This window comes from Miniopterus natalensis, chromosome 9 (assembly GCF_054644295.1).
Source record: "Miniopterus natalensis isolate mMinNat1 chromosome 9, mMinNat1.hap1, whole genome shotgun sequence".
NCBI classification, from domain to species: Eukaryota; Metazoa; Chordata; class Mammalia; order Chiroptera; family Miniopteridae; genus Miniopterus; species Miniopterus natalensis.
The window spans coordinates 55,979,814-55,995,946 of NC_142089.1; the positions used below are offsets into that span (position 1 = coordinate 55,979,814).

General features: G+C 34.2%; 1 protein-coding gene across 1 annotated transcript in view; it reads left to right on the plus strand.

Moving 5' to 3' along the window:
• PKN2 (protein kinase N2) overlaps positions 1–16,133 on the plus strand; it is a 111,091-nt gene that overhangs the window by 76,181 nt on the left and 18,777 nt on the right. Inside the window, exons 7-8 of the mRNA XM_087820567.1 lie at positions 5,146–5,331; positions 6,863–6,972. Of these exons, the coding sequence (XP_087676693.1) occupies positions 5,146–5,331; positions 6,863–6,972 (296 nt within the window). The remainder of the gene's footprint in view (positions 1–5,145; positions 5,332–6,862; positions 6,973–16,133) is intronic.

Genomic DNA, 16,133 nt, shown 5'->3' on the forward strand with positions numbered 1-16,133 from the left:
TCACTCATTTCAGGGGATCCCTTCCTGAAGTCTTCATGTATGCTCAATACTTTGTGGTGCAACATTCTGCTGTCAATTGAAACATGTTTTCTATTCATGTCTTCCACCCACAAATTTAATGGCTTTTCCATCATATCTAAGCACTTATCATGCACTGTGGCTGTAACTTCTGCAGTTTGAGGTGTTACAGCTAAACTAGCAAGAATTTCTTTTTTTCTTCACAATGTCACAGAAGATTTGTTTTTAAAGTAGATCTTAGCAACCTCAATGTAAAATTTTTTTTTCTTATTGAGTCAAAAACTTTCACTTTCTCACTTGACGCACTTTATGACTTCTCTTTGGCATATCTGAATTTCCAGCATCTCTACTCTTGTTCTTTGGGGCCATTAAGTAATATAAGGGTTACTTGGACAAAAGCACTATGATACCATGACAAATAGATCTGATAACCAAGACAGCTGCAAAGTGGCTAAGGGATGGGTAGCTTATACATCATGGATACACTGGACAAAGGGATGATTCATGTCCCAGGCAGGAAGGAGCAGAATAGCGAGAGATTTCATCATCTGAGTCAGAACAGTGCACAATTTAAATCTTAAGAGTTGTTTATGCCTGGAATTCTTTATTTAATATATTCAGACCTAGGTTGACCATGGATAACAAACTGGAAAGCGACATTATGGATAAGGGAGCACTCCTGTACTTGGTAAATATTTCACAATAATAAGGCAGGGACTATACTTAATCTCTAAGTTTCACCATCTTATGGTTCAGCACTGAACATATTAATATTCAAAAACTTCTGAAAGATTGAAATATGGCTTTCAAATATTTGAAAATTAATATTTCTAGAAAAGTAATAAAGCCATGTTTTAGAAAATCTGTGGGTATGGCTGGAACTTTTTTTCCCTTTTCTGTTCTGGTTGGCTCCTCTCCCCAATTCTTTAACCTCTTTTCAATTTCTTTTCTTTATTCCCTTAGTGTACTTTACTCAAAGTGATGTAAATCACCAATCTAAAAAGAAATATCTTAATTCTTAAGAAATTTTGGTTTTAAAAAAAATTTCTTTAAGTTCTTACTGGACCTGAAACGAAATACAGGGTAATTAGGAGTAGAAATAGTATTGGTATTAATTAAGGAGTAGACATAATGAAGGATTAGCATGGATAAGCAGTAAGAACATTTACTATCCTGAGTTTTTCAGTGAATGCTACTGTTTATGGTTTGTCTCATTTGTACTCAGGTTTATTTTGTGGTTATATGATTATAATACTGAAATTTACATATTTGTTGCTACTTTCATATAATGTATGTAATAATTGAATCTTTTAGATCCACATTTTGAGACATTAAATAGTTTTTATAGAAGAAGATTTCCTCAGAATTAAACAATGCTACTCACTTTTACCAAGATTAAATGCTGAATTTAGTAAAGTGTAATTTTATATAAAGTAGTTTTTCCAGAAAATTAAAAGAAATGAAAATGCATTTACTTGTTCTAATGGAATTTATAGGTACTGCTTATGAAAATAAACATTTACTTCTTGAATTTGCTTGTTTTAAAAATTTTTATATTGTGGTTATAAAAGTAAAAAATGTAATTTTAAGCTATTTCTAATATGGTCATATGAAATTGCAATTGTATTACCTCATAAAAGGAAGAAACTTCTAGGTGCTTAATAAAGATCTTAAATCCCTCCAGATATTTTTTTCTAAATGAAAGCAGGTGTTGAGCATTGTTATCTCCTAATACTGAAATTACTAAAATATTTAATAAGCTACCAGGGTTTGAGGTAGTAACCAGATGTTTTCATTTTCCCCAGGATTACTTTTACAGCTGAGCATTTACCCTGAAAATGAGCTAAGTTTGCCAGTTTAACAACAAAGGAGCAAATAAAACATACAAATACAAGTTGTTTCTTTTGAACTAAAATTAAAATGGAAACCATTATACTTAATCTGCCTTAACACTTTACAGTTAGGTAAGATTTGCATAGCCTAACCAAACATAGGATTGGAGCTTCTTCCATCCCACTTTTAGCAGCTTTATTGAAACATAATTTTTACATACCATAGAATTCACCTGTTTTAAGTATACAATTTTCTGATTCTTAGTAAAGATATATAGTTATGCTACAATCATCAATGTCCAGTTATTAGAACAGTTTTATTGAGGTATAATTGACATACAATAAACTACACATATTTAAAGCTATAATTTTAGAAGTTTTATCACATTTAAAGCTGCGAAACCACCACCACAATCAAGATAATTACTATATCCGTCATCCCCAAAAGTGTCCTCATTTGCTTCTGTCTAACCCATCTTTGCTGCTCTTCTCATGCTCTCCTTCCCTACAACTGTCCCCAGGCAATCACTGATCTGTTTTCTGTCCTAGATGTTAGTTTGCATTTTGTAGAATTTTATATCAAAGGAGTCACAGTATATACCGTTTCTTTGCTAGGGGGTAATTGTTCTTTGTCACGCTGAACAATTATTTTGATTTTCATCTATGTTTGTGTATCAGTAGTTTCTTTATTATTAGTATTCAGTTGTGTAAATATACCAAAATTTGCTTATCCATTCACTTGCAATTGATATTTTTGGGTTATTTTTATTTTGTACTTTTTCAAATAAAGCTATTAATAACATCCAATATGCTTTCTGTCTTCTCTTTGCTCTTCATCAGGCACTTGTTGTACATATATTAGGCCACTGAAGTTAAACTCACAGTTGACATATGCAGTTATTGGTTTTATTTCCAAGTCTTTCTGTCTCCTATATTTTATCATTTCCATTACTATAGCTTCAAGCTCACTAGTCTTTCCTTTTGCAATGTATAATCTGCTACTGATCCCATCCAGTGTTTTTTCCTTTAAATCTCAGACATTATGGTTTTCATCTCTAGAAATTTGTTTTGGGTCTTTTTGATTTTTTTCTGTCTCTGTTCAACTTTTTGAATAGATGGGATATAGTTATAATAACTGTGTGAATGTCTGTATCTGCTAATTCTAACATGTCATTTTGGGGTTATGTTTTTCATTTGATTTTTTTAAATTATGGTTCCTAGTTTTCTAATTATTTGCTTTCCTGGTGTGATAGGCAGAACTTTAAGAATGACCCCTGAACACCTCCCCTGTGAATATAATGGGACATCACTTCTGTGATAATATATGACAAAGGGTATTTCACTTATGTGATTAAGGTTACTACTAATCAGTTGACTTTGAGTTAAAGTACAGGGCAGTTATCTGGGTAGGCCTAATATATCACATGAGCTCCTTAAAAGCAGAGAATTTTCAGACACTCGTGGCAGAAGGGAAATCAGATAAATCTGAATCATGAAAAGGATTTTATATGCCACTGCTGGCTCGAAAATGAAGGGGGCCGCATGAGGAGGAATGCAGGTGGCCATTAGAACTAGAAAGCATTCCCTAGCTGTTAACCAGAAAGAAAGTAGTGTCCCCAGTCCTATGGCTGCAAGAAACTGGATTCTGCCAACAACCTGAATGAGCTTGGAAGCTGATTTTTCTTCAGAACTTCCAGGTAAGAGCTTTTCCTGGTGGACATGATGGTTTCAGCCTTTCGAGATCTTTAGCAGAGAGTGCAGACCAGCCCACCCAGACTCTGACCCACAGAACTGTGAAATAATAAATTCGTATTGTTTCAAACTAGGTTTGTGGTCATTGAAAATGCAGCCTTAGAAAACAAATACAGTTAGTAATCTCTGATTAGATGCCAGACATTTTGAATTTTAGTTTGTTGGGTGCTGGATATTTGTGTAATTCTGTAAATGTTCTTGAGCTTTGTTTTAGGTCACAGTTAAATTACTTGGAAACAGTTTGGTCTTTTAGGGATTGCTTTTAAGATTTGTTATGTGGGGCTAGAGCATTGTTTAGTCTAAGGATAATTCTCTGCTACTGGGTCAATATTGAAGACTTGATTAGAGGACCCTCTGTAATTCCAAGAAGTTTTGTCTCTGGTCAGCTGTCTTCTATTAATTCTAGTTGCCTTGGTCATTTCAGTCTCGGTTCTGTCACCGTAATTGGGTAGTACACTTGGCTCCACCCAAGATCCTCCCTCCCTGCACTGTCCTGGATATTCTCAAGGCAGTAAGATGAATCAGTCTTAGGGTTCATCTCCTTTGTTTCCCATCTCTTGGGGATCACTGTTCTTCATTGCCTGACGTCCAATATTTTAATACCATTTTTTTCAAATATTTTGTCTGATTTTGTTAGTTAGTTGAGTTGAAGACAAATCCAGGCTTTTTTATTCTGTTAAAAGCCCTTTGGTTACTTTTAGATATTTAAAACCTTTAAATAAAATTAAGTTTTAATCATTTAAGTTTAATAGGAAAGCTTTTACCAGGAAATACTCGTTCTAAAGTACTAGGCTATGTATGATATCTAAAATTCTGATACTAAAGCACCATTTTTAAGTCTTAGTACTCTAAGTCTAGCCCAAATGATGACAAAGCCATATCTCCAGGTACCCTGAATCACAGTTCCTCATTTTCATTTTAAACACCGTTAGTATTTATTTGCCTAAGGAAATTGCAGTTACTTTGTACTTAGATAATTACAACCCATAATTATTTGACTAAACTATTAGAATGGAAAGATAATGTTATTTTACACCTTCATATAGAATGGAGATCCATTTATTTATGCGAAAGAAACCTGTGAAGTCCTTTTCTGTATTAACTACATAACTATTAAACACAGCTATTATTCACCTAGTCAGATTTCTAGTTTCTGTATGTTTATTTTAATAGGTATATTATTTAGCTTTACGTTTCCCCTCCCACATGTTCTATCCACATAATTCTTTAATTCTTCCATGTAATTATAGAAATGAGTCTTCAGATATACAGGAAGTTTATGCAACTGTTTTATGCCCTACAGACAGTATTGGGAGGTGCTGTTCTTTCTATAAACTTTCTTATAGTTGCCTTTAGATTTTTAATAGGTTTCTCTAATTAAAATAGGAAAGATGATGTTACCTACAGATCCTCTGGGAGAAGAGATTTTGCTACTTTAGCATGTCTCTACCCTCCTCCCCCCGGTTTCTAAATAGGAAACAAAGACATAGTTATATATATTAAGAATTAATCTTCTTAATTTTTTTTTTTTTTATGCCAACAGGTACTTTGGAAGTTCGTCTTATGGGCTGTCAAGATATCCTAGAGAATGTCCCTGGACGGTCAAAAGCAACATCAGTTGCACTACCTGGTTGGAGTCCATGTGAAACCAGATCATCTTTCATGAGCAGAACAAGCAAAAGTAAAAGTGGAAGTAGTCGAAATCTCCTAAAAACCGATGACTTATCCAGTTCAGTAACTACATTTTTTAAAAATCATATAACAAATTAAGGGGCTTATACAAAGGACTTAGCATCAGGAATAGTAGAATGGGGAGAGTCAAAGTTGGACCAAAAAACTTCAAAATTATGATTTTCGTAATTTTAAAATATTAAAAGCTATAATGACAGGAAAATGAAAAAGGCAACAAAATTTACTTTATTGAAAACATATTAGAAAACTGAATGACATATAGCATTAATTCTTTTGTAGGAATGAAATAGTAAGCATCACTCTCTATACCAAACTAAAAGTGTACAGAGGCTGTGGGACTTGTCACATCTTGATTCTTTTAATGATATAGTGACACCTCTAAACTAACATTGAACTTTGATAACTAACCACTGGGCCAAACATGTTTACTAAGATAGTAGCCCACTGTCCCAGTAGTATATAGAAATGGGGGAGCAGGTGAAGGTAGTAAGAGTAAATATAACAGGTTCATGAAGCATTTTGAAGACTTTCTAAAGTATAATTATAGGCCTCTAGAGCATTATCCCAATACAGCAAGGTTGCGGGTTCTATCCCGGGTCAGGACACTAAAGAATCAGCCAATGAATGCATAAATAAGTGGAACAATAAATCGATGTTTCTTTCTCTCCATCTCTCCTTCCTTCCCTTCCTCTCTCTATCTCTAAGATCAATAAATAAAAATTAAAACAAAGTATAATTATAAAATGATACAAATGTATAACTAGGGAGAAAGGCACATGACATTTCAACCTAGTACAAAGTACAAAGGTGAATATGTCTTTCCTGTAGGTAGAGAGAGACTTTAGGAAAAATGTGAAAATAAGAAATGTCTAAAGTAACAAACTATAAATAAGCAAATATAGAGGGAGAAAAACTGGGTGATTGCTATTGATATACAGTTAACCCTTGAACAACATAAATTTGAACTACACAGGTCTGCTTATCTGCAGATTCTCTTCAATAAATATGTACAATACTGTAAATGTACTTTCTCTTGCAGTTTTTAAATATTTTTTTCTAGCTTTATCATAAGAATACAGTACATAATGTATTTAACACAGAATATGTGTTGCTTGACTGCTTATGTTATTGGTAAGGCTTCCAGTCAACAGTAGGCTATTAGTAGTTAAGTTTTTGGGGAGTCAAAAGTTATGCGGATTTTTGACTGCACAGGGGTTCAACACTCCTAACCTCCACATTGTTCAAGGGTTAACTCTATAAACACACAAATACACATATATTGTGGCAAACAGCTACTGGTCACCTATTCGACCTTTCAGTTACATTCTAATATAAATAAAATAGATAGCAGTTGATATTTTTGGTTTTGCCAAACAGGGTAATTTGGGAGTGTCTAGTGGTAGTGTATGTATATATAAAATTAGCTATTTAAGATTCAAAAGCTTCAGTATTGAGTAAGAAAAACCTTATTTTCAAAGGATTGGAAGACTTTTAATTCTGTTAAACTGTGGTGCTCTTATTTTAAAGTTTTTAAAATATTTAAGCAAGTTTATAAATTTTAATTACAGATGATGTGTGCGCAGTTTTGAAGCTAGATAATACTGTGGTTGGTCAAACTAGCTGGAAACCCATTTCCAATCAGTCATGGGACCAGAAGTTTACACTGGAACTAGACAGGGTAAGATGAGAAACTTTTTACTTGAATTTTCATTATATTCATTTTGAATGTAAAATTTATGTTTCATAAGACTTTGAGAAGTTTTCTTTTTAACAGAATTGAAGAACCTGTTTTTTTTAATATTTGTCATCTATTGAATTATACTGAAATCTACCCACCTTAAGAGAGAGGTGAATATCAGATTGCTGCTGTAGCTTTCATTTGTGCAGTGATTTGAAAATGTGTAGTTTATATTAACCTGAAAGATAGACAAGCAGGTGAGATCTAATATTGAAATATATTTTATTTTAATAATGCATTCTTTAACCACTAAGGTGATTTTTCTGACCCACCATTTGTAGGTTATATATCAAAGCCGGATTTGAAATGAGCTTAGTCATTCAGCACTCCATGTGTCTCATGGCTTTCATAAATTATGTGAATGGCTAGAATGCAATCTGTAGCCATAGAGGTTAACTTGGCATACAGTAAATTTAAATCCGTGATGAGCCCTGGCAGGTGTGGCTCAGTTGGTTGGAGCATCGTCCCTTGCACTAAAAGGTTGTGGGTTTGATTCCTGGTCAGGGCACATACCCAGGGTTATGGGTTTGATCCCCAGTCTGGTTACATTTGGGAGGCAACTGATCGATGTTTCTCTTTCTCATCGATGTTTCTTTCTTTCCCTCTCCCTTCCTCTCTCTCTAAAATCAATTTTTTAAAAAATATCTTCTGGTGAAGATTAAAAAATAATAGCAATAAGTAAATAAAATCTATGACGATTAATAGCTTTATTATTTAAATTCTAATACATTCATTGGAGTATGGGAAGAAAATAGTAAAACCTATCTAATACTAAAACTTATTTATCTAAATAAAAAAGATATTAAGCTTTATTATCATTTGGTGTTCAGATTGATGATACATACATCAGTTTAAAAATTACATATATTAATGAAAGCAGATTTATAATGCTTAATGATGATATGAGGTGGCAGTTACTGCTGTAGCCTCTACTTTTAAAATATTTTTCCAATTTATAATTTTTTTTTTCTCACAGCCAGCATCCTAATTAGGCCCTCATCATCGCTTTTCTTGGTTCCAATACTGTGTCTGCCACTTAAATGTTTATGCACTTGAGCAATACACTTAACCTTTTATGTATACCAGTTTCCTTTATCTTTAATAGCATCTATCTCACTGAGGTGTGAGATGATTAAACCCATATAAAAACTTTAGACTAGTGGTAAGAACTCGATTAATGTTGACTATTTTATACTGAAGTAATTTACTGAGTAATCCCCATGTGACTGAGAACCAGACTGATCTTTCAGAGAATACTACTTTTATCTTGGCATTCATTCTCTGGCTAAGAATCATTCATTATTCATTAAAAATGTATAATTATTTATGCATTTAGTTAACAAATATTCATTGATACTTACTGTATTCCAGGCACTTCCAGGTGGTAGATGAGCCACAAACAATATAAACACGGCCTCTCAAGGTTCCCTTAAACTTACACTTCAGTGGCTTTTCAGTATATATCTGAATAGTTGCAGACTTTTTACTATTACATATGAAACTGTGTATGAGAATATACCATCTCATTTCCCAAATATACCTTTATTTTGATGATTTCAGTTAAAATGATATTGACGATGTTGAGGACTTTGAACGCTAGGCTAAATTGTTTATACTGATTGGTACAGAAAATACGTAACAGAAAAATTGGTCTTCAGATTTGTATGAAGAATGAATTTGAAAGAGGAGAGACTAAAGTCATATAAATCATGAGGCTTTTTTAGTGCTACAACTGTAAGATGATAAGACCTTGAAGTAAAATGTGGCAGTAGGAATAGAAAGAGTTACAGTAGGAAATGAAAGAAAAATTAGTATGACTTAGTAACTAATAGGATATGAGTACAGAGAATGGAATATATAATTTTCAAAGAAAATGATGCCACAGAAGTTAGAAAAGATCAATATTGGAGGGGGATGGGATCTGGATACCTAGTTCTATAGGTATATAGAGATATGGGTTCTATATAACTAAAGATGTGGAACTGCAGGTCAGGGCTGGGTAAGTGGATTTGGAAGTCATCTGATTAGAGGTCACAGTGAATGTGAAGTGGTTAAGATCACTCCATTTATTTCACAAATATTTATTGAACATCTTACATGCAGCAGGAATTTTACTAGTTCTAGTTTACACAGATACTATATACTCATTGCTCTAATGGAACTTTTAAGCTTGATAATCACTGATTTTTTTGTTCTAGGTCAAGCATCGTTCTAGATGCTGGTGATAATTGATCAAAATAGTTCAGTTCTCTGTATTTATGGACCTTACATTCTAATGAATGAAGATAAATAGTAAACAAGTTTTTTAAAAAATCTACAAGTGCAATGAAGAGAGTAAATGGGGTGGTGTAATTAAATTGGAGGTGGGCTACTTTAAATAGAGTAATTGGGGAAAGTCTCTTTGAGGAGGCTACATTTAACCTAAGACCTGATGAGTGAAAAGTTGCCAGACTTGCAAAGATCCAGGGAGAGTGTTCCCAATAGAGGATACAAAGCATACATCCCCGCCCCTGAAAGGTAGTAGAGAACTTGATGTAAGAATAAAAATCATGAGACAGATTAGTGTGAAGTAAAATAGCAAGTATATAGGTAGGTGCCAGATTGCTAGGGCCTTTATAGGCTATATATTGGGAGACAATTGAAGGGCTTTTAATAGGACAGTTGACAACATCTGAATTACCTGTGATAAATGATCTGATAAAAATAAGTATCATATACTATAGAAGCTAATAAAAACAGTTAATCATAATGGGAAAGAGTTTATAAGTAGGAAAACAAAGGTCTAACTACCAAATCATAAGCAGTATTCCAAGGTTAGGATGAGAAAGAAAGTTTGCTAAAGAGAAAAACAAACTTTGAGTTGGATCAGATCATACTTCAGATCAGATTAAGTATTATAAAAGGTTATTCAGTGAGGAATGCTAGAATGATGAAAATCCTATTACATATGGAACTGAAGGAAAATGGGATTTTAAGTCTACTAAAGAAGAGATTTAACGAAGACTTGATAACTATCTTTAAAGTTAAAAGGAATGTGCAAAAAGAATTAGACTAAGGATAGCAAGAGATTTCAGTTTGTGTGTGTCAGCTCTAATCAGTTGGTAGTGATTTTCTGGAGCTCATTAAGATTTACTGGATGCGTTCTGGTTTTCAGAGAAAATTATACTGATCAAGTAGCAGTGTTTGCCAAATGCTTGGAGTAGGGGCAAGTGGTAAACTGTAGTAATGTTCTGTCCTTGGATTGACTGTATACTTTGTGGCTGTGGAGAGCAAAGCAAAAGTCAATGGATGGCAGATTTCATTTCAGTACAAAGAATAATACTGTTAAAAAAGAAATGAGCTGCTATAGAAAATAGTAAATTCTCTCAATAAAGTTGAATGAGCAATATATAAGAGAGATTTTAAGGGAATTGTTGTATCACAAAGGTTACACTTCTAAGAAATTTTTTCAATCCTGATATTTTCTCTTTTAGGGCAGGAGGAGAAATAGCATTTTACATACTATAAATTAGCTATTCGAGTAGTTAGACCAATATAATTCAGTGAAGCCCACCAGAGAGAGAAATACAATTAAGGTTGTCAGTGTGTATAGATACAGTCTTCATGTCTTGTTATATTTGCAAATTCTTTCTAAACTATGTGAATACATATTTATGACCATAAAATGTTTCCTTCAGTTTCCATTCATTTTTAATGTAGCAGGTTTGCTGTAAGGTTGGCTTTGAGGCCAGAGAGACTGGGTTCATTGTCCATCTGCTTCTTACGAACTATTTCATAGTAGACAAGTTACATAACCTTATTACTGGGCATTTGTTTCACCATCTCTAAAATGGAGATAAAATATAAATATCAAAGAAAGAAAAACTGAGGTATTGTATATGAAATGCTTTGCATTGCCTGGCACATTTTAGCCACTCAATGGTTTAGTTCTTTCTTTTAGCCCTAGGCTTTGACGTGTGGCTATAAATTTGAGTATAATAGAAGAATATGTTACGTAATGGGAAATTAATAAATTAATTGGTCGAATGTCATTTCTTTCATTTCAGAGCCTATTTAAAGTAATTATAGGATTTTTCATGACCGATATGGTCAAAATGAAACTTAAGAAAGATAATTATCGTTAGAGGGGAAAATGGCTGGTTAGATTTCACTTGTAGCCAGGTTATTGTGTTACAGTCATATATTTAAAATAGAACTTAAAAGTAGTTAAATGTCTTGCGATCATTTTATAGTTAAGGAATCTGAGAACCAGAGTAGTTACATCTTAATAAATTTCAGAGCTAGTACTAGACTTTCAGTGTCCTAAATGGATGCTCTTTCAGTCTGCGGTAACTTGAATGATATAGAAAGATAACACCGGCACAGAGAAAGAAACAGCAGAAGATGATGAAAACCTAGAAGAGAGAAAATAGTTTAAAATTACACAAACTACAATGTTAGAGAACTAGAAAGCTGGATAACTGTTGATTGGTTGTTCTTCACTTGCAGTTGTAATCTCCAAGTACAGTTTTTTGCTGCATTCTTCCCCATTTTGGATGAATCCTCCCTTTGTAACTTTGAAGACACTAAGTAAAGCTATTCATCCCTCAGGCTAACTAGACCTTTTAGATTCCTGATATGCATTTTACTAGTCTCTAATTTGATTTTAAACTTCTTTGGCAGAAACTGTATTCCTTATTGTGCTAATTCTTTCTGTTTACATAGTACTTTGTACTCTTTTGTCTCTTACATTTATGGACTATTTATTTATAGAAAATATTTATACATACATTTATAGAAAATTTTATTTTAAACCATCTGACATGTTCATGCCCAGCATTTTGCCTCAAATGTCAAGTTTCTTTTCTGCAGCATTCTGGGAACTAAGTTGTCTGTACTGGTTCTGGTCTTTCCAAAATACAAAGATTCTTCACAGGTCTTTTTAGAGTTCTGAGGTATTCTACAAATGATATAGGTCTAGAATGATCTAGAAAAGTTCAAATTATGTTTCTGGGAGCTCAGGGCTCTGCAGAATTGCTTCAGAAGACAGCATGGAGACTTTTTAAAATTCACATTCTGGGTAAAATGTCATTTGGAATTTGCCATTTAGGGGAGAAAAAGGTTTGAAAATTGCTGGTGTAATCCAGCCCCCTCATTTTACAAATTAATAAGGAAATTCTATCCTAGGGATTAAATAATTAGCCTAAGGCAGCGATTTTCAACTGGTGTGCCGCAAGAATTTTTAAAACATGCGATACCTGACCAGGGAGCACTGACCTCTCTTCCCTTAGATTGTCAAACAACAAAATGTCAACAGCCAACACAGCGATAGCCATCCAGTGTGAATGAATCAAAATTATACCTAATTTTTTTGTCAGATCAGCAAAAAATATATTTTTTGGTGTGCCACAGAATTTTAATAATTAGTTTATATGTGCCATGAGATGAAAAGGGTTGGTAATCCTTGGCCTGACGTATAATCCAGGATTCTTAATGAAGTCTACTGACTATTGTGTGTTCTTTCTCTTACCTGGTTACCCTGTTTATATTTTCTTATAAAATTTGGTCTTTATTAGTGTTTATTAGAAACACAACTATATAATTTCTTACTTTTCCTGAATTCCCCTAGCTCTCCTGTTATAGAAAGTTTAATTATCCCATGAGAGTTTGAAATAAAAGGCTAGAGGCTATACTAAGCCCATATATCTAACCTTTCCCCTTTCATATTTTATTTTGATTAACCTTACTACTGTAAAAGAGCAATCTTTATTAATATTAGAAACTGGGATGGGCCCTGTCCTTAGAACTGAAACTTAGAAAATTTTAGCAAGAATCATTGCTGTTAAGAGCAGAGTAATAGAGAATGTTCACTGATAAGTGGCAAAGGAGGAAGAGAGGACGTGCAGAGAATGAGAGCCAGTGGGAAGGTTGTAGGATTTTCAGACTGGAAATAACAGTGAGGCTGAAGGGCCGGTGGATGTTGAGGTACCCGAGAGAGTGAGCCAGAACGCTAGGTGATGGCCGGAGAGAGGGATGCAGGCAGCTGAGACTAGGAAGATTGCATCATCGGTAGGACAGCGGCCGGGAGGCTGCGGGGTAGGGTAGAGGACAAGATTGTGTCCTGCAGAACTCAAGGGATTCTTACTCTTTACTGGTTTCAAATTTTCAGAAATTATCTATTTATACTACATTAAAGAAGGTTAAAATTTAACTCTCTTAAACCACTCACAGCATTACTGAAACACAAGCTGACATGTGAGAGTGTGGCTGGGTGTGCAGCAGCGTGGGCCCCGACCCATGTAAAACTTAAGGCGCGGGGGAGGACACACTGTGTGCTTTCATTTAACAGCCTGCTTCTTGAGGGCAGAGGAGGAAAGTCTTCTGTCAGATCACTCCCGATGGGGCATGAGTAAGAAGGGCGAGATAGAAACCTAGATATTAGGGGGAAAGTGAAAATGATTCCTCATAGAAACTATGGCAGTGAGAAAGGTGCTTTCCTCCCTATCAAGGGTTAAAAATGCATGCAACACCTTCTGAATGGGGGTAAAGCATCCTAACATAAAACAAGTCATAGCACAGGAATACAGAGACATTTAAATTTCCTCCATGTGTGAGCTGTCTGACTTTGAGCATATTGTTTAATCTGAAATGCGGTTTTTTAACTTACAGTGGAGCTATAATAACATTTACACTCTTTACCTCTCTTGCTGATTCCAGATTTTACTATCAACTGACGTGTCATATCCTCCTTTGAGCCTATATGAGTCCTCTGAGACAATGAACTACATATGTATAATTGTCTACTGTTTTTTCTCTGTCACTTGATCATTGGACACTCTCCAGTATTTCTTAATGACTTTGGATCTTTACTCTAACATTTGTCATCATTATGGGGGATTTAAAAAAAAAAAAAAAAAAAAAAAATCTGTATATCTAAACACCTATTTAACCTATTATTTCAAATTTTTTTGAACACTTCAAACCCAGTATACTTTTACTTCTTGTCATTTTAGCAATCAGTTGTTCTGAAATCTTAAATTCAATATGCTAAACTTTCACCAAATCTTATTTCCTAAATGAGATAACTACACAAAGCACCTAGATTAATACCTTGTACTACATGCGGTTATGTAGTAAATGCTGACTCATGTTCTTGCAGAAGTCACCGTGTCCTAGAGTTCCTCAAGAACAGTTTGAGAACCTCCGCCTTCTTTGTGCTTCAGTTCTTTCTATGCTAGATGTGTACTGGGTTTTTTAAATTGCAACACATGTTTTAAGTTGTTGCTCTTCTTCCCCTTACATGTATGGTTGATTCAATGTCTCTTTCCTTTTTATATTTACTTTTGGCCTTGCAGAGACTTCAGACAAACCATACCAAACTCTTAGGTCTACCACAGAGTTTTCTTTTTTGTCCTGTGTTCAAATTCATTTTAAGACAAAATGAAACACAAGTTGGGACAGTTTGCCAGCACTGCCAATCAGTACTTAGTTCAGATCACACTCCATCTAGAACTGTGTTACTCTTAGAGTTTGACATTACCTACATACATGCCCTTGCTTTATAAAACTGACCTGCTTCATCTGGAAAATTGCCAGCAAATGAGCAGTGACAATTGCAGCTTAAATTCAGTAAGTATTAGGGGCATATGCGTAATGGCAGCTACTTTGCTTTGATGCTGTATTCTTGTTTTACCTATCCACATCTCATTGGATGTTAGGGGTTAAAGTAGGATTGGAGTTCCATAAGACAGTGTTATGATTGCTGACATAAAATATCTTACTGTACTCTAGAGCACAGCTACTACCCCTTTAAATTGTGGAGAGAGTGATACTCATAGGGAGCAATACAAAATAACAAAATTTGAAGAGCTTTATACCTAAAACCTCAATATAGGGCTCCAGGAAAGCTAGCCTGAGGCTTCAAGAGGCCCTTGAATCCCAGATCTCTGATCTGTTTAGTACACTTCAATTTGAAGCATGGAATAGAGACAGAGAATAGAGAAATGAGTCAGTATGTGTGTTTTACCAGAGTGGCTAGAATAAGTACAAATGAGTTGATTGGACCTGTTGTCATCAGCGAAAGATAAAATATTATCATTTTAGCAGTGTGAAAGTATAAGGACTTTTAACAAATACTAATTCCATCCCCAGCATCTATATCCCTCGCATCTGCCTGATCCATAACAAGTCCTTCTCCCTAATACAGTGGAAGAAGATAGGAAAAAGTAGATCTCTCCTCCTTTAGTCTAAAACAATGCAGTCTAAATTACCAATTCCTGGTTTAATTATTTATTCCGTTTATTTCCCAAAATAAGTGTTTCCAAAATATGACAGCATTCACACCCACCACTTTTTTATGCCATTTACTGATCTTAAAATAATTTTGCTCTACTTCTACTTCTCCTTTCATGACAAGTATTCTCTCCCACAGTAATATGTATCAGAGAAGAAATGGGGTAGGAGGCCCTGGGCTCATACTGCCATAGATATCTTTTTCTAGCCCTTTTCCTGTTTGTCTGTGAGCCCCTCTGGCACATTTTGTCTTAAATCATTTTTTTTATAAGTGTTTCATGTATTCATTTGCATCAACTAGTTTTATTATTTAAAGTCAAAAGATTTTTATATTATGTATACTAAGAACTTACATAAGATGCATAATTTCATAAATTTTAAGTTATTATATGAAAAGTAATTTATTACTTTGTTGAGCCTAAAGGGAAAATATTTATCTCTTTTTGTGGATGGTCTACAAAATCCTGAAAAATGAAACAATAGAAAAGTCTGGTGCTTTATAATTAAAACGTGTCTGGATTATAACAGATATGTAGAGGTGAGTTTATGGCTTGATCCCCCAGTTTATAAACTCTGTTTTTCAAGAGCATTAAGTAATTGATTTTTAAAACCTTAAATATGCTTCCCCATATAAACTGTATTTTAATGACTACAGAGCATTCCCCCATATAGATATAGTATAATATACTTAGCTTACCCCTGGTTTTTGGACATTCAAGTTCTTGCTTATTTGCCTTTTTTTGATGTTGTAATAAATGAACATCTTTTTGGATAAAACTTAGTCTGACTTTCCCGTTTTCCACCTACTTACAACAGGCCCCTGCTGTCAC